At 33.2% G+C, this 20,442-nt stretch overlaps 1 protein-coding gene across 1 annotated transcript; it reads left to right on the plus strand.

The window, feature by feature from the left end:
* Positions 1-8,116: 8,116 nt before the first annotated feature.
* Positions 8,117-20,017, plus strand: LOC110098016 (exocyst complex component SEC6-like). The gene is made up of 9 exons (XM_028696276.1): positions 8,117-8,347; positions 9,343-9,381; positions 9,580-9,668; positions 9,801-9,891; positions 10,160-10,249; positions 10,382-10,461; positions 10,769-10,861; positions 16,139-16,165; positions 19,436-20,017. The coding sequence occupies exons 1-9, from the start codon at positions 8,225-8,227 to the stop codon at positions 19,590-19,592; spliced, it is 789 nt and encodes a 262-aa protein (XP_028552109.1). The 5' UTR covers positions 8,117-8,224; the 3' UTR covers positions 19,593-20,017.
* Positions 20,018-20,442: the final 425 nt, after the last annotated feature.

The following is a 20,442-nucleotide window of genomic DNA, read 5'->3' on the forward strand; positions in this document are numbered from 1 at the left end:
ACAAAATAAAAATAGCAATAAAATAAAATAAGCAAGTATATAAATTGCATTTTTGAATGTAGATAAACATATTATAATATAGCAATGTAGAATATAAAATGATTGAAAATGATCAATTTTTAAAGTAAATATATTCATTAGAGAATCAGAGCAATATTAAATCATGATCTTATATCTTAACTTCAATAAATTAGAAGCTTAAGAAGGAAAATACCGAATAAAAAATATAAAGCAGATGAAATAAAAAATAAAATATATATTGACATATTTAAATGAGAAAATTAAATACAAAAAATTACAAAAAAAAAAAAAGATACAAATAATAATTAATACAAATTCAGGTATTACTACAAGTAGCAGAGAAATTGTTGAAGGATTAAACCATAAATAATTCACTAAATCTCTTCTTTACTACAAGCATGTGAAATCGAAAGAAGGTAAGTAAACTTCTTTAGCGACTCTTTCAAGAAATTTCTTTGAAGCATGTGAAATAGACTTGGACAAAGTTGTAGACGAAGGCAACTGTCAAGTTCCCATCATGACTCACAATCTTGTATAATGAAGAACTCGTTACCTTCCAAATTAACATGTAAAAGGTCTTATTATTGATTCATTATTTAAATCCATTGAATTTGCTTATGTCCAAAGGATTGAAGAGAGAATTAAATGGCTCAATATCAACGCTTAATCCAAATTTATTTTCATCATATTAAACTCAACAAAGATCACAAAAAAAGAGTGAAAAAAGTCTACATAATGCAAATGTACTTAATTTTTATGAGATGATGGAGAGTTGTGCCTATCAGAAACTCAAATAATGAATTTATTGAGTTTTTTTAACATAATTTAACATACAATTATACAATTGATACATCCATAGGAAGAAGTGGATGTAGGAACAATTACAAAAAATGTACAACATCTATAGTATGCAGACACAAATCCAAAACATGTGATATAATCCAAATAATGGATCAATATAATTCAAAAATAATAATTTTTAGAATCAATTAGATAAAAATGATTTATTAATAATTAACTTACTTTTTAAAGTATACACGTAGCTAATGAATGAACGTCAAACTTTTGGAATAATTTGATATGAGGTATACATCCTATAGATAAACCATAATTAGCAAGAGATGACGCCAAAAATAATTGCATTCACACCTTTATTAAATGTATCGATTGCTTCAATTCCTATAAAACATAGTAAAATTGCTACTCATTTCTAGGAATATGAGGTGATCAAATATCATATTTGACATCAATAATAAAAATAATGCAAAGTTGATGAGCATGCACTGATAAAATATTTCATTTCAATATAATAAAAGCCACCATCCTCAATGACTATTAAATCCATAATTATGAAAAAAATATTGGATGATGGATAGATCAATTATATATATTCTCAAATGTGAAAGGCTCAGAACAGTAGCCACTCAATAAGACTTCTTGTTCCCATCCTTTCATAAATGAAAAAAAAATATTTTTTTTTTCATAAACAATAAACTCTACTATAATAGTTCAGTCACAATTAACAAACATACAATAGTCTAATGATAATATATGTATTTTTAAATATATAATAGCACGAAATCTATAAATTTTCTATCGAGAAGATGCAAAAAGCACTTAAAAAATTAAGAACAATTCAAATGCACCTTATGCATCATAAAAGCGGCAATCACACATCATGGAGCCAACAACTACAACCTGCAATATGCAAAATTTTCTAAGATGCGAGCTTTTCCATCTATAGAGCCGCTAATGAACTATCTCTCGTCCATCAGATTAAACCGAATTGAGGTCACCACATAATTAATGTCATCAAAACAAATAAGTATATCCCTATTGCATATGATTACAAAATAGTTAAGAAATCAATTAGCTAACAATACACATATGCATAAACCATAGTTGTTGTGAGAAAAGAATCTGCAGATCTATCACACCCCAATTTCTACAAACGAATAGTTTTATCAACATAAGATAATAGTAAATCCTGCAAAGAACAATCATTCACAAACAAAAATATAAAATAGAAGTTATTAGATATAAATTACTTTACATAAATATTTACTACTAAGAATGTATTAAGTTTGGAGAATGTTTTCAAGTTTATACTTACCAAGTCTTTAGACCATGCCCATTATAACTGTGGAATTCATATAAAAATTTCTCAGATATTTCAAAAATATCTTGAGGAATGATAACACAAGCTGAATTTGACATTCTTCCCTTACTCTTAGAATTGATCAAACTTTTCTTATCAATATAGAGAGGTAAAAGTTCAGAATTTTTGTTCATACTAAAATAAATACAAGAAAAGTCATCAACATGAATATAATTTGCATTGGTCCTTTGACAGTCCACCTTCCATTGCTAAGTACTCTCTCCATCAAAGCTAAATTTCATGATAAGAATGACACCATTATGGGCCACATAATATAATATTTTGCATTTAAAAAAAATAGTTTTGTAAATCTATGCAAAATGATTACTTTGTGACATGGATTGAAAACATTAAAAACCGCAATGTCTTATAACGTGAGTTACCGCATAACAAACCTGATTATTTTTTTCAAATAATCAAAATCCATGCAAACTAAGAGTAGCAAATGTTTCATGGCTAAATTTTTAAGAAAATACAATAAAGGGTGACTGATGAAAAAATGCAATACAAATGCTACAGTAAACCATCATTTAGAAGCTATTTTTCATACAAATGATTCACTTTGCACCTTTTGTAGCCAACTAAATTCCCCCAATTGCTAATGAATCAGATCAAACGTGAGATCAATCAATTAAAAAGACTTAATTAGAAAATATTAAAAATGATCTTTCATTATTAGATTTCAATGAAAATTTAACACTTAACATGACACAATAGAGAAAAAAAGATTTATATAGCCGACCCCAAAATGGGATAAAGACTTTATGTTGTTGTTGTTGTAGTAGTAGTAATCCATTAAAGTTATGGAATACTGATGATGCCTAAAGAACTTTCTTTTTTTGCTCAAAAAGAAATTCAATACTTAAAACTTAAAAATTCTTGATTTCGTTGGATGAAAGAAAAACAAAATAATTTAGTGATGTATTTAAAATTTCCCACTCAATTTATTTTCAATATATTTAAAATTTAAATGATTTGGGTGAATTTTAAATATAAAGCATCACACCAATCTACAGACACCCATAGCTGCCACCTACTACCTTCCACCATCAAACACAATAAAAAACCGCACACAAAATTCATTTTATTTCAAGTCAAACAAAACTCTTACGTTTATTTTACATTTAACCAAACATAATGTAATACATCCCATATACGTTATTATTTTCAATATATTATTTCTACCTAAACTTTTTTTTTTCCAGCAAACCAAATGTGGCCCCTGAGCTAGTTAGTAGTCACGTTGAAAAAGACAAATGGTTGGAATGGTCCAAAGGATGTTTACAAGCATGATATGACAAATATAATTTCATGCATAGAAAGCTTCGAGCATGCATTGGGAAGCAAAAGAAGAGAGACCGACAATTAAATGATGTCAAAGAATGAATGTGATAGACAAGACCAAGAATTGTGATAGATTATTTGAAAGCAGGTGTTTTAAAGGAAGATTGTGAAGGAAATATATCATGCTCAAAGAAAGTAATGACTTTGGCAAAAGATGTGATTATGAAAGCGGGTGGATAAAAATTTGTATTTTCAAGAAGTTCAGTTCGACTATAAATTTGCTGAAATCGAAGTTGAGATGGTCCCCAATTTAATTTTTGAAGTTTTCAACTTGATTCTCCCTCAATATTCGTGGCCGATCAAGATAATTTATACATTATAGTGCATGACTACAAACTAGAATAAAACAAATAAGTAATTTGCCAAGATTGTACAAAAATTAGGCAGATAGTAGACAAATCAAATTCTAAATATTCAGCTGCTCAACCAACTCTTTCCCTTTCCTCATACCTAAAATAGAATGTAGAATAAGTGTCAACCAACATAGCTCAGTAGATCACATCCATCGATCTAAATTTTTAATAATTAATTTATTGTGCATTTTATTAAATATAAAGATAGTTCATAAGAGTTTTTTATCTCACTAAGGATAATAATAAATGTAGATAACTAAAAGAAAATTAATTGTGCTCTAAAAGTAAATAAATAAGAACTATTTATATTAGAATAAAAAGTAATGTAACAGATTTTGCTCATGTTACACCTCCCATAAAAAATATTTATTAGAATTCACTCCCTTGTGACTCTCTGTTCTATCATATCGAAAAAATAGATCCTCATGACTCGTAATGCTTAGCACCTACCATATATTAAAAAATTAAGCCCTATGACTCCCTATGCATTTAGCACAGGAACTTCCTCCAATATTAGAACTTCACATAATCCGACACATAAATATGTAAGCATATATATATATATCTCATTTCATTGCAGTAAAAGAAATATAAATGAAATAATTTTAGAAATTCACATAATATTTTACCAATAGTTAACATATTTTGATGCTGAGCATAATCTAATAGTTTTAGAATTTTACCAGATTATTAGTTATTATTCAGAATATTATTTTAAAATTTAAATTGTACTACAACATTATTTTCTGATGGAAAAATTGTTTTTTTAATTAAATAAAATAGTGCACTTTTCAAACTACTCGATGAAATTTTTTCAGAATTATACCAAAACATATGTAATGACTGTTTCTATAACATACATAAAATTATATGGTGAAATTTTAGCGGTTTTAAAGTTATTTTCATTTTTACATTTTGAAATTATGAATGTAATGTGGAAAATTTCAAAATTTTGTATTTTAAAAAATTGAGGTAGGCAGAACGTAATATATATCGATCTACATAACTTTCAAAACTAGGCCGATAATAGAAAATATATTGGAGTCGCCCATATCATAGCTTTATTTCACTAAAAATCCTCATATCTCTCTGTCGCTAGCTGCTTTATGGGGAGAAAATAGCTTGATAAAAATATATTGATGGAGATAGATATTTTTATAAAATTTAAGCCCGTTATCGGGACGCTCAACCTTACAGCATCGCAATGCTCCCTACTGGAGGGCACGATGTCACTACATTATAACTTTGAATTATTTAGACAAAAAGACAGAGAGCTAGCTCATTGTTGCAGTGTCGCTAATCCCCGAGCTATGGCGCCTCAAGGAAAACATTTCAAAATTTTAAATCATACACATAGACCTCTGAGATTCGCTTTAGAACACTTGCATTCATACAACAAACTCACAAACATATGCAAGGGATATTCAACACAAAAGTTCAATAGAGTACCTTTACTAGAACATGTCAAAACATGTGTAATTGTACCCTAATTTGGTAGGTGTTACACATAATATATAGGATATGTCAACTTTTTGTATGATTTGAGGTGTGGGATCTTAAAATTTCTCTAGGAGAGTTACTTCAACGATCTCTTTAGAGAACACATTTCTCATTGGTTAGTTATAGTTTTCTCTTCTCAGCCCATTAAAATGATGTTGATTATTCATCTTTGTCTGATTAGAATGTAGCAAATTTTTGTTTGGTGGGCTCCTTTGGACAATGGAGTTGATGATCCCTAAAGCACGTTAGATTGGGTGGGTGATGGGGTTTCCTTTAGGTCCCTTTGAATCAATTTCACAAGTATCTCCTCCATATTGGCTAAATATCCTAGAATAAGCTTCTCTTTTCTCAATATGCTTGGTTTCTAACTTGTGGCATCATTCCACGCTCACTACACTTTTCATGATGCCTACTTGCATGACCTTTTGTGTGTGTGTGTGAGAGAGAGAGAGGAATGGTTTTGGTATTCCTTTTGTTGAAGGTGCATAAGACGTCCTTATTGTTCTATTATATATATATATATTATGGATTAGACATTACAAGCTAAATCTTTAATGATTCCTTACATTTTAGGAAGCATGCAGCCCATTTGCAGCATACTTTGAATTTATGACATGAAATTTGGCTTGATCAGTCACTAGTAGTCTAGGCTCTTATAGAGTTGTGGTACCATCTTTTTAAGCGGGAGCAGTTGTCTTATCAATTTGGAGGAAATTACAAGTTTAAAGGTTGTTAACGTGGTATGACAGAATTTTGAAAAAAAGCCTTTGGTATGGACATATACTTAATTGGTTCCTTAACGAGATGGTGCAATGAGCAAGCTCATACCCATCTCCTGATTGGTGAGTCAAACGAGTTCATCATGACTTGTTTGCCCTATAGACTATTTTTCATATCACAATTTGTTGGATATGAGCGTCTTATCTCAGATTGGACCCATATGTAAGATATGATTATATGTTTCTAAATTTATTTATTTTCTAAAATATTGAGTGTCAAATCATAAAATATAGCTTGGGTTTATAATAATAATGAAAAAAATATTCTCCTTTAAGCAATTAATACACAAAAAAATGTTGTATGGAACTTATTAGCCCACTCCAACAAAAAATTTCAAAGATAGCCGATGTTGCTTAAGTAGAAATTCAACTTTTTGATCGGATTGTGTATATATATGAAAGCTAGTAGGCACCTTATTGGTACACTAGTAACTAGAAAGGTCTAATGAATTGTCCGTTAGAGTGCTCTTATTCATACCCTCTATGCTAAAATTGAATTTGGGTTCAATCAATTATAGATTAATTGAATTAATCATGTTTGGTTCTAAAAGCTCAAAAATTAAAGCCATTTTAGTTGCGTGCTTGAATATTTATGGTGATAGAATTATAAATTTGTATGGTGTTGCACAAAGATTCAGGCGTACACATATTAAAGAAGTTTACAATAAACACTATGTGAAAAACCCATGAAGGGAACAAAATCAAGAGATCCGACCCACTTGTAATAATCAACTGCATATACAATTATTACATCAGCTTTCTTTTCTCTTAAATTGAAAGGACAAGATTACAGAGTAGGACATAATGGTTTCAGAATCTATGAATATAGTGAAAAGTATTAGAGAAACACTGAATGGTGATGAGATTGGTCAAAAGAATGTAGTCAATAGGTAAATGGTGGCATTGTTGAAAAATGATTGCAATCATAAAAGGTTCATTTGGCGACAACAATTAGACAATAGTAATCATACTATGGTAGATTGCAGATGACGATTGAGTGATGACAATCAGATGACGATGATTAGACAACATAAAGTGTTAGTGGTGATTGTCGGTGTTTATCGTTAGTCTTAGATAGAACTTTCGAATTCATGACATTCCTAACTCCTTTCAACTTCATGTCCATTTCATGTGAAGAAAATATATCTATTTATAATTTTTTGGAGTGCTATTTTAATAATTTTTGCTAAAATCTCAAATATTCAATTAAATAATTTGTATTTGGACCATGATTAGAACATTTTTAATATCATTAGGCTTATCTTATCAAAATATTTAATTCAAATATAAATTTTTCGAATCAAGTTTGGATGATCCTTAAATTAATTCTAAAAAATTTCAATTCAAATCTTGTGTCTAGATTCATGTGTAATGATGAGATGGATTGTTTTACGAGTATCAATTATGGATGAATTAGAATTAAAACTATTTTATAAATTAAGTGCTGATTAAAATTAGTTTTTTTTCATCTCATAATAAATTAATATTTTTTCAAATTTGACCACAACCATCATAGCAACGTAGGTTTAGTTTGGGATAATTTTTTTTCTACTTTCTAAAACAATTTTTTTAATATAAAAAATTTTGAACTCAAAATTTTTGTATTAAAAAATTATTTTAGAAAGCAATAAAGAAGGTGTTACAAACGAAGCATAATCTAATGCCACATTGCTCAACAAATTAATATTTAATTAGTAGATTAAAATGTATAATATAAAATTTAAAATAATATAATTTGATTATTTACATAAAGCAATCAATAGTTAAAGAAAACAAAATTAAAATAATGATTAATAATCGAATTAAAATCTAACAACCGACTCAAATAATAAGTAAGATTTATTTGAATTTATTTACCAATAAGCATTCTTATTTATATTTAGATTGGACTTGTTCGGTTCAACGTGGGCTCTTGATGAACGGACCGGCCTCTCAGGACTCTTCGATTTCACACCGGGTGACGACTGAGAAGGGATCGGTTTTCCTCGTCTTGGTGTCCCAGCGTCGAGGCCGAGCGGGTGGGATCGCCGGATATTTGCACGGGAATCAGAGTAGGAGATACAGAGATCATGGAGGATCTCGGAATAGAAGCTAAGGACGCCGCTGTCCGCGAGGTCGCGAAGTTGCTCCCGCTTCCTGAGTTGCTCGCTTCTATAGTCTCCATCAAAGCCGACTACAGTTCTAGGCAACAGGTTTGGTCTCCTTTCTTATAGGCCCCGTGCTTAGGTAAGAGAGTATTACTTAAACTTAAGGTTCGATAAGGAAAGTAAGGGAAATGAATGAATATTCAAATGATTAGTGGATTGATAAGAATCGTTATCCATTTTGCAATTCGTTCTACTCAAATCATCAGCGTCCAGACAATGCCTTAAAAAAAATTATCCATATATATATATATATATCTTCACTTTGTTACCCAAATGAAGCAGAATTCCCTTAAGTTAGAATTGGTGAATTCTTGTACATTGATCTCAGGTTTATTTTTAGAACTTTTAGAGGAGAGATGCTGCGGACGAAACGAGGGGAGTGGAATTGGTATGTGGATAGGAATCTCATCAGTATAGAATAATTTGAGTTTCCGTTATAATCACCGAGCAAACCACACACACACACACACAAAAAGTGTTGCCATCGCATTTCATATGGAGTCATCTTGTTTAACATTTAATAGCTCTGTTTTCTGTCTTGTGGAGGATTTGGAGGTAAAAATGTTTGGATGGTTGCGCTGACACATGGCCGTGCATGTAGTTTACCCATTTGGAACTAGTTTGATATAAATACTGTGTGTGAAATGGCATTCTTCTTCATAATGCGCGTGAAACAACACTCTTTTCCAAGTATTTGATTGTTCTTGGTCATAGTTAGTATCTAGTCAAGCTAAGAATTCATAAATTCTTTCTACTTCTACAAAACATTGTACCATTACATCTTTAACATTGCATATTTTTTTTGATATATTGGTACTAATTGAGTTTGTGCCATATATTTGTATTTTCTTAGAGTATTTGGTAAACGAAGTTGTAGCTTGATTAGTGCTGTGAATTTTTATCTTAATGTCATAGACTAAGTCGTCATCAATAATCTTGGAATACATTTGCATCACTACATCTCATATATCTTTGGCTGTCATTAGGAACAAGTAGGTCTTGGTTACTTCCCTCACTGTTCTCTTGTTTTCTTTTCTCAGGCAAATGACGCACAACTTAGCACAATGGTTGCTGAACAAGTAAGTTCAACTTTTGTTTCTCTCTAAATTTTCTTTTGTTTTCTTATCACTTATAAATGCTTTATGACTGATGAATAACTTTCTTTTATTCTTTACAATGACATAAAATTGTATTAGTGATGCCGGTTGCTGTCTCCTTTTATTTCTTTAGATCTGATTCACAGTGAAGCGTTTGATATAGAAAAACTTTTTCTACAGGTTGAGCAAGCTCATGCTGGTATCGATGCTCTTGCTTTATCCCAAAAGACGATAAACCAGCTACGAGAAAACTTTTTGGGCATCGATAAGTATGATTTCAGTAGATTGTTATTTGGCTTTCACTGTGCTTATGTTATCAAGAAATGGTGTTTTTTCCGTTTCTCATTTTTCTAGCCTGTCTGCTTATAGTTTCTTTGAATCTGGGCATAATTTTTCCACAGGTTGTGCCAGGAATGTCAAACACTCATTGAAAACCACGATAAAATAAAGCTTCTTAGCAATGCAAGAAACAACTTGAATACCACGCTAAAGGTTGCTGCATGTTGGCTTGTTTCATCATTCTAAATCAGTGTCTCCACATTTGTGATGCATGTTCTTGCTGCTTAGCATACTATTTATTTCATTATATTCTCAACATTTGACACTTGCTGTTCTGGAAAAAATATACTTTAGAAATTATGGACATCGTTGGCCCTTGTTCCTACGGCTATGCATTCTTCCAGTATTTTATCATGTTATATGCGGAGCTTTCGTGACTTTTTATTCTGTGATTATTGTGCTGATAACTTGATTCTTCTAGGATGTGGGCGGAATGATGTCAATTTCTGTTGAAGCTGCTGCTGCTCGTGATTCCCTACATGATGATAGAGAGCTTATTCACACATATGAAGTATAACTTTTTTCTTTCATTGTATTATGATAAACCTTAGAATTAGTTTACACGCCCATTCTTTATTTTTTAAAAGTTGTTTTTTATGTCTGTGTATTATAAATATGGTATTGTTTTTTTATGATGAATTAGAGGCTAACAGCACTTGATGGTAAGAGGCGGTTTGCATTAGCAGCTGCAGGATCTCACAAGGAAGAGGTTGGCAGGCTAAGGTCAGAGTATTCCATCATTACAAGTCACGCTCATTGAAATTCACCCTTTGACATGCAAATCTGGAAATCTACGATTACTTAATAATTGGTAATCACCAAGAGTTCTGTAGATTGTATGGCTTACTAGTTTTATTGGCTTAAAAATTTTGATTAAAGCTTTACAATTGCCAAGAAGCAGAACGAAGCACTAGCTACCGAGCTATTTTGTAGATAAAAAATTCTGATATGAAGTCACTTGAAACATTATTTTCTTTGTAATATATTATTTTCTAATGCTTAACATATTGGTTATTTTAACATTCTACAGAGAATACTTTGAAGATGTTGATCAAACATGGGAGACTTTTGAGAAGACACTATGGGGGCACATTTCAAACTTCTATAGGCTTGGGAAGGAGAGGTAATGCGATCATACTGATTTGTATTGTAGTTATGTTCTTGCAACCTTTTTTTTTAATTACCTATTCTCATCCTATTTTTGTCGCCATTATTTCAAATAATTGTAATATTTGCTGATGGATACTCCATGAACTTAGGTTGGTCTATTCGGTTCAATCTTACTAAAATTTCAATGTTGGTTTTTGTAGGAAAGTTTTGCCGTTGCCAGGTCCCAAGTCCTGGATTAAACGAGAATTTGACTTTTAATAGAACACAATGGAGAAAAAGGATTCATGTAGCCGACCCCACGTAGTGGGATAAAGGCTTGATGTTGTTGTTGTTGTTGTTGTGGTTTAAAAGTGATGTATCATATCAATTGTAACAAAATAATGAATTCTAATGATCTAATTAGAAGAGCCCAAGAATGTGCTAAAGCAAGATCCCAATATAGCTTCATTACAAGAACTTACGAAGAAATAATCAAGTTAGAGTTTTAATATTTAAAATTTAAATTTTGTATATAGAAGGTTTGACTTTTCGTAGGGAACTAATATGAATTAGTCATTTAATAGAGATAAGATAAATTAATGAATGTGGTTGACACTTTCATCCATTAATGACCACTTACTCTCTTTCCTTCCTAAAATTTTCTCTAATTTTTGAATTATGATAATCATTGTAACTATATAAATAGTGCTGGTATGTAATGATAAATTTCAGCTTTTGAATGATAAGGAAATTTTGTTGGAAGTTATTTTCTTTTATTTAGTACTTGGTGGTCTACTCAAACACAATTTTGGTGGGATTTATTAGTTATCTTTTGTTCTTTACTTTCTTTAAATTAAAATTTAAATCTCTTTAACATCTTCCTTTATGCTCTATCCATCTTGCAAGACTTGCTATCCATTATTGAAGACTCTAAAAAAGTCAACCCAACCTTCTTTAAAACTCTTGCACCTAGTCTTGTTCTCTATATCACTACAAGTCATTTAACCTCAGCAAACTCCACCACTTATTCCATATTTTATGTTTACATCCTAATCTTATTCTCCACCATAATCTTTTGTCATTTATCCCATTCATAAACTATTCCATAAAGTGAACTTGCAAATCAGTTTTAATCTGCTCAAACAAGATTAGTCTTAGCATTCTTTTGACCATACCCCTCAAACTTCTTATCTTTCCACCAAAACTCGAGATCACTTTTTAAAATAATAAAGTAGATATGCATAAGCATTTTCATTAAATAATCTCACCAAAAGACCTTCCATATTCATCATATTTGACATCAGAGTAGAGCCTGGAAGGATATATTTGGTTTGAATTTTTTTCTAAACAAAAGGAGCTTTTTTGTTTTTGAATTGTTTTCAAACTTGTGAGTTATTCGATAACTTTTGAGGTAAATTAATTTCTTTTTATGATAGTCTAAATTTTATTATATTAGTATGAAAATGAAGTATATTGCTTGCAAGCCTATGGTGGTAGTATAATTTTCCAATAAGTGAGCTCTACCAAATAGCTTAGACATTACTCCATCTTGTGAACTCACCTTGAAGTTTCTTAGCTTGAAATTTCACTTTGATTATACATGTATATTATCTTTTTCCCACACTCTTTCTCTCTCTCTCTCTCTCTCTCTCTATCTCTCTCTCTCTCTCTCTTTAAAATATCCCAAATCAGTTTCTCATGACCAAATTGTAAATTTGATCAGGATAGTTCACTTAGAGCTTAAGATCCATGAAGATGATTTAAAGTCTCAGAAAATTTAAGAAAATAATAAGAACCAAATGCAGGAACTTAGAGAATAAATGTAAGCTCTCATGACTTATCTACAGAATAATTCCAACTTCACCCAATGTAATAGAAAAAGAAGATTCATATCCAAACTCCAAGAAAAATCAAATACTTACGAGAGCACCAATTATAAAAATAGAGGAAGAGAAGAGAATCATTTTATGAATATTGAAGACTTTAGTGATTCATTTCGAAGATTTAAAGTTGAAGTAACAACTTATGATAGCATACATGACCCAAATAAATTTTTAGATTGGTTAGTTCAAATTGATGAATTCTCTGACTGGTATGAAATTGATGGCAATCAAAGAATTGTTTTTGCTAAAATGAAGTTGATAGGATATACTAAGAAATGAAACTATGAAGAACCACTCTCACTTGGATAAAAATGAAGAAAATGTTAAGAGAAAAAGTATTTTTCTATGCACCATGATAAGAAACTGCGTGGCCAACTTGATGTGAAACAAAACATGCGATGGAGTTACTTTAAGAAATTAAAGAGAGCAATTTTAACAAAATAATCCAAAGTAAATTTATTGCTTATAACATTGGTTTGATCCTTAGAATTCTTAGTTTTAACTTGCTTAGGCAAAGAAGAGCGAGGTCGGTTAACCAAACAATTTCAGAAAACACAAAGATCAATTGTAACACTACGACGGTAAACAAGAATCCGTAATTTAATAATAAGAACTTTCACCTTTGGAGCCCATACGCTCAACTAGTCTAGGTTTTAGCGGAAGAAGAGTCTCCACCTTAGAATCGAGGTCTCGCTCCGAGGAAGAAGGAACATTGGATCGTCGTTCTTGGATAGGTGGCCGGAGTATGAAATTCTTGACAGCGATTTCTTGAAGGTGTATTCGGCGGCCTGGAATGTCCGGACAGTGTTTGAAGACCTTCTAGCAGGCTGAACAGCAAGAAAACATGTTCCAAATCTCCTAAACAGCAGGTTTCAGATGCTTGAAATGCGAAGCAGCAGACATGAGAGGTCTGGACAGCAGTTTGGCCTTTAAGGGGTTATGGACGGCAACATATAATGCCTGTACAAACGTTGGACAGCTGCTATAGGGTGCTGGAAGTGTTTGGACAGCAATTCTAGGTCTCCAATGGTGCAGGACAGCAGGCTACCCTTGCTGGAATGCGTGAGCATACAGCAGATTTTAGGGGGGGAGGGAGGAAAACCGTGAGTGGGAGACTTGGGAAGGGAGCCGCCAGGTTTGTAACGGCTAAGGGTTGAGTGGGGGGGGGGAAGTAATCAAAAAGAAATCTGATTTGTAATTCAGATTTTTCAATTGGGAAGATTTAATTTCAGTTTTGAAATTTCAAACCTGAAATTAGTCTCAAAGGGAAAAAAATAAGGGAAGTTACAAGGGGTTAATACGGGAGAGAGAGAGGAGTATTTGAGTGGTTTGTAGTGGGCCCGGCTGATTAATGGCTAGTTAATTAAAATCTGATTAAATCATCAGATTTGCATTAATATAGAGAGCCTTTTTTAATTCACAGTTTAAAAGAAAAGGCAAGCTCTTCAATTCCAATTCATTAGGATTTGAAATTCAAAAAAATCTGACCAAAACGTTTGGAGCAAAATTAGGAAGGTTATAATGGGGGAATTAATGGAAATTGAAGGGGTGAGGGATGGGAAATCAGCAGCCAAGCAAGAGAATCAGTGGCTTGAAGCCGGCGACCTGTAGGAGGAAATTCCAGCGGCTGGGGCGGTGAGGGGAATAGGCCGGCGGGAGGCTTTGGCACAGGGAGTCGGCAGGTGGAGACGGGCCGGTCGGTGGCTGGGCAATCCGGAGAGGGGGGGGGGGCAGCGGTAAGAGTAGGGGAGGGGAGAGTGTGGGGAAACTCTCGGGATCCAAAACCTGAAGATCCAATCTCCAACTAGTGGCTTCAATCCAAATCGTCGTGACGGCGATGTGAGCAAGAGATTGAAAGGAAAAATAAAAGTAGAACAAGAGATCTAGAACTCACAAAGAGATCTAGCTTCTCCTACGAACTCACCAAGAGATCGTGGAGGTTTGCACTCACAAAGAGAACAAGAAAAGTCAAATTTTCATTCATAAAAAACTAACTATTACATGAGAAAAGGGCCTTATAAATAGGCCTCAAAATGACAAAGAAGCAAAAGACTAAAATGCCCCTTGGGCTACAATAGCAACCAAATACCCATGAGGGCAAAAAACGGAAAAACATAAAATAAAAATAAACTACTGATGAAAATACAGATCATGATCGTGGTCATCGATCTCCGGCATCTCCTGAAGGTACATGTGTCGAAATCGCTGCTGATGTCCCCATCACAACTACTTTAAGATAGGGTAGCCTTTCTATTACTAAATATTTAAACACATTTGAACACTTACTATCTAGAATTGATTGGGCTGACAATGATTGACAATTGGCCAATTAATTTGTCATCAGACTTAGGATTGATATTAGAAATGAGGTTGAATTTTGTTGACCTTCAAATCTTAGTGAAAGCTTTTGGTTGTCTTATTACTTGAACACAAAAAAATCCTCTTCCATCTCTAAAACTAAGAATCAAATTCCTTTCATCTCTAAAACTAAGAATCAAATCCCTTCCATATCATCCCTTCCTTTCATCTCTAAAACCTTCTATTTCTCATGACTCAAGCTTGTGTTATTTTAGTCTCAAGACATGCATCTCTCTCTAGACCATAAACGTGTGTGAAGTTTCAATGGTCTGAGACGGAAGTTATTTTCTTCAGTTTTTTTTTTTTTATTTCCATGCAAAAATGATCTATCTACATGTGATGGTTGATTGGTTTCTTTCTCTTATTATTTTTTTTAAACATCAAGAAGAGCAGGACAAATTTTTTATCTGCAATTGAAAGTTTAAACATCTTAACATTTGGCATTATTTGACGGAAATGAAGCACAGTTGTTAAATAACTGCGATATTATAATTTGAAAAGGTTTAGTATGACATAAGTTTGGTGGTTTTATGATCCAGAAGTTAGGTATTTTTGGAGTGAAATTTTAATAAGAATGCCAGGGTTTCTGAATATGCACACTGGAGAACATGAGTATTTACATCTCGCAAGCAAAGATATTTAAAATACAAAATACGAAGAGAAAAAAGCTATTTGGAAAATTAACTTTTAAACATAAGACAGATTTTTTGCGAGTTGTTCTATAAAGTTTAAATTGGTATAAAATGATTACTTCCTTTGACTGATGCCCTGGCTATATTGTCTAGGGTGTGATTGGTAGCATATGTTGTTATCAAGTGATTTGATAATATTTATTGGTTGTATGAATGTAGCCACATGGAATGCATGCTTTCAAGTTAGATTACTAATCAAAGGCCTGACACATAATTGAGTCATACTTTCTTTTGGTTTTATTCAGCAATTATGATAACCTGTTTTCGCTAAATCTGCTTTTTTCCATTTGTATACTGTTTTGCCCAGCTGATTCTGCAAATTTCTTTACTTTTCTCTAGAAAATAATCTTATTCACTATTGAACTTTAACTGCTGCAGCCCACAGACACTTGTTCGAGCTCTGAGGTATGTCCCATACTCCCGTTACTCAATTGTTTGCTACCTCCTGTTGAAATATTTTTATTTCTGATGTTGCTAATTGGTCCGTTTCTCTGGTTATTGAGTTCTGTTTTACTTTTGTAACTTTTAATAGGCTTGCAATCCAAAACATGAGACTGTATCTTTACAATCTGTCATATCTTATGTTCAATGATTTACAGCTGCTGAACTTGAAATAATAAATGTTGGTATTACCTGTGATTGCCTGCTGGATAATTCCTTACAATCTATCTCTCCCATGGATAGAACTCATTCTATAGACAATCAGTTTGAAGAAATCTGTTAACATGACACCTTCAAGAAATTTTGCTCATCAAATCAAAGCCGGTGTAATGCTTGTAATTAGGTTGACATTTTGGTGCCCTGAACTTTTTTTCAGGTGACATTTATCAATCGCATGGCCTATGAAAAAAGCCCAAAATAGTTCCGCGGCTATTTCTAAGTGTTCAATTTAGTCCCAAAGTATCATTTTTGATGTAGAACGATGGAGGGGGTCATGTGAATTTTAAAATTTCCTAATTTATTGGAGAAGGGAGGGATGGGGGCCGGCCAAAGAGAGAGGGGAGAGGGAGAATTGTTCACATTCGATGTATGTGTCCACATACATTGAATAGGGGGAATTAAATTTAAATCCAATCATTTAATTCAGATTTGCACTAATTAAGGGGAATTTCCTAAAATAGGTGTAGGATATTTAGAAAATATTTTAAAATTCAATTCATTTGAATTTGAATTACGAAATCTTTCCAAATAAGATAGGACTAAATTAGGAAGATGATAATAGGGTAATTAAATGATTCTTTAATTAGAATTTTAAATTAGAAAAGAGATTAAAGACCTTTCAAAATTTAAAATTCAAAATTAAGAGATGGGATTTTGGAGGGAAATAGGGTTAGGTAGGTACGACACCTTGGAATGGGAGTTAATTGGGGAGCAATAAGGGGAAGGAAATTAATTGAATGGAGGGAGAAAGAGGGAAGGATAAATAGGTAGTTAATTATTCTCCTAATTTAATTCCTTAAGAAGGAAGGAAATAATTAAAATAGGAGAGAGAGGGGCCGACCTAATGAGAAGGGAAAAGAAAAGGTGTCCACATATAATGTATGTAGACCCATACATTAATGGGAGATTGGAGAGTTAAATCTGAAATAATTTTAGATTTAATATGATTGAAGGATTTCCTAAAATAGATGTAGGTTATTTAGGAAACAATTTAAAATTCAAATTCATTTGAATTTGAATTAGGAAACTATCCAAATAAGATAGGAACTAATTTAGGAAAGTAATGATGGTGTAATGAAATTGGAATCAAGGGAACTTGGAGGGTGGGCCGGCGGTGGGTCTAGAGGAAACATGATCGGCGATGGGGGGTTTTGAGGAGAGTGTAGCCGGTGATTTGGGTGGGGACAACGCTTGGCCGGTGGGTTGTGGTGGAGTGGTCGACGGTTGGAGGTGGGGGAAAGAAAGGGTGGTGGTGTTCGGCTTAGAAAGTGGGAGGAGGGAAGAGGGAAGCTTGGCCGGTGGCTGTGGAGGGGGTAAGGCCGGCGGCCAAAGGAGAAGAAGAAAATGAGTTAAGGGAAAGAAAGATAAAATCGTGAGCCCGGACATTTCCTGCGGCTAACAGGTGATGTGTTGTCATTCACCAAAGGACTTCAAGCCATGAGCCCAGACCCATCCTGCTGCTGGTGGAAACTACAATTCTCTTCCATAGGGATCTCACCTAAGTCCTCCCAAGGAATAAAATTGCAAAATAATTTTTTTTTTTATTAAAACTCCATCCTTCCATTACACTAGCAAGGGTCTCTATATATAAGCCTCATAAATAAAAGAAATTAAAATAAGACGATCATGCCCCTAGGGCTTACATAAAATTAGACCCTTAAGCAAGGGTAAAAAAAGAAAATGCATTATTAAAATAAAAATTACGAATAAAAATTTAAGATGACGTAGGACGATCACGACCGTCGATCTTCAGCTCCTCCTCGGATAGGCATGGACGGTTGGATGTTTGTATCAATGTTTCTCCGATTGGTTATACAAAATTGATCTCAAATGATGCCTCAAGTAGCAATACATTGAAATTCGAATATAAAATGAATCCCAATTTAGTCCCTCAATTATGTAGAATTGATTCCAAACTAGCATGTGAGGGACTAGTTCGGCTTAATTCTGTTTCATCGAGAGAATAAATTGGAGAAATATGATACCCTTTGATTAAATTAGCCACATATGAATAGTCAAGAGACTGTTTTGGGCTTTTTTCCTTTTGCTAATTATTCAAGATAAACGTGAAATGTAAGACACTGCCGTTCTGTCAAATTCACATTAAGTTGCCTCATACTGGAGCTTGTTCACCACTTATCAAGGGAGATGTTTATATATTCATGTTTTACTAATAACAAATGAAAAAAAAATTCCACCTGATTCATCACTGCCATTTTAGATTCAAGAATGATGACGAGCTTGTCAAATTGATTTTTGAATTGTCCATGACCGAACTATGCAAGGTACCAACCAGAATAATAGTGGCAACATAATTTTCTTGGGTTATGTTATAACTGTGGTTTTATTAACCTGAATGTTGTATTCCTTTGAATCGTCTTGGTGAAATGGAAATGCTCTCTGATCGAAGGTGCTTGGCATGTCCAAGCTAGCATGCTAGCATAAATCAGCTGGATAGTTCCTTTAGTGGGTTCTATGGTCGAAAAAATTGCCTTGTATATCGCAGAATGTCATTTTTTGTTGGATGCCACACTGGGGGATCTTGACTCCCCCCATATAATATGACGTATTACTGGAACTCTTGCTAGCAGATAGCTAGCATAGGAGCAATGTGGAATAAAATCATTTCTGCATCCTAGACTTTCTAAAGAATCTCAATGTTAACGTTGATGATAAAACTAAGTGCTACTTGACACAAAAGGAATCATGCGAAATCCAGTTTGAGTGAGCTTATGTTGATGCCCTGTTTTACTTTCTCCAATGTTGCAACTATCTCCTCAATCCCCACCTCCCCTCCCCGCTGATTCACGCAAGTACAAATAAGGCCCCATCTGTTTGAAAAATTGAGATTGTAGACATACTAGATACTGTTGTAGGTATTTTTTTTGGGAAGTATTATCTAGATTATTTGGGGGAGCATGGGCATGCTTTGACTGTTTATAAGCTTTAGTCGCTGCTTGTCACCTTTTTATTGCATCATTTAATTATCATTTTAAAATATTTGGACATTTACAGGGTGATAGAAATGCAAGAAATCCTTGATCAGCAACTGGCTGAGGAGGCAGCTGAGGCTGAGGGTGGAGGTGCCATGGCATCGATTACGAATTCTCGAAGAGCTGCAAAGTATGTATTTCTTTTCTCTCACATCATACAGTTTGTGTCAAATGGTTAAGGTCTACAAGTTATACATCCCATTTTGTTGTTTGAATTAATTTAAGTCCTCTGCAAATTGCTTTTAATAACATCAAACTCTGATTTATCCAATTTTAGTTCTATTATCCTTGGGAAAAGCAGTTCTTGAAAATTAATCTTTGTGCGGACATTCCTTGAATTTTCCAATGACAATTGTAGCTAATATTTATCTTCTCAATTTAGGATTCAATATTATGTGTTGGTTGGTAAGTGTAAACTACCCTGGTAGTGGTGCATTATCATTAGAATAAAATTCTGGGACATTGATAAAGATAATTAGGGCTTTTATGTACTCTTTGTAAAACTTAATGTGTTACAATGCACAATCCATTTCTGTTCTCTCTTTTTATTGATAATTTAAGTCCTCATACATGCTTGACTATATTTCCTCAGCTATGCCATTTTTGAAAGGTTATTCATAGTTGTTTAACTATGATACTGATGTAAGCGGTAAATTAGTTACGTAGGGTGGGGGGGGGGGGGGGGGTCAATTTAAATCCTAAAATTTGGTTTTGACTTCTCTAGTTCATTAATATTTTGAGCAAAAAGTTAGCTCATTATGAGCTGTTCTTAGTTCATTTATTGAACTAAAAAGTAGCTCATTATTATTTGGAGATGGCCCTTTCTCTTCCTCTTAATTTCCTCTTGGCTTTTGTTTTTCCCGTGCTTGTCCCTTGGTTTCCTGTGCTGGGTGAATCCCGTGCTCTGTCCCTTAGGTTTCCGAGTATGGCTGTTGATTTCTCTGCGTTGGGAAGAATTCCCGTGCCTTGCCCCTTTGGTTTTGTGGTTGGCTCCTCGGTTCCGTGCTGGGCTGTTCGGTTCTGCGGTTT

Source organism: Dendrobium catenatum, unplaced genomic scaffold (assembly GCF_001605985.2).
Source record: "Dendrobium catenatum unplaced genomic scaffold, ASM160598v2 fragScaff_scaffold_726, whole genome shotgun sequence".
Taxonomy (NCBI): domain Eukaryota; kingdom Viridiplantae; phylum Streptophyta; class Magnoliopsida; order Asparagales; family Orchidaceae; genus Dendrobium; species Dendrobium catenatum.

Bases quoted from the DNA above. Each gene is read 5' to 3' on its own strand.
- LOC110098016 (XM_028696276.1), top strand. From the start codon at position 8,225: ATGGAGGATCTCGGAATAGAAGCTAAGGACGCCGCTGTCCGCGAGGTC. The intron at 10,250-10,381 runs GTATAACTTTTT...ATGATGAATTAG, and splicing joins AGCTTATTCACACATATGAA to AGGCTAACAGCACTTGATGG. The intron at 16,166-19,435 runs GTATGTCCCATA...GGACATTTACAG, and splicing joins ACACTTGTTCGAGCTCTGAG to GGTGATAGAAATGCAAGAAA.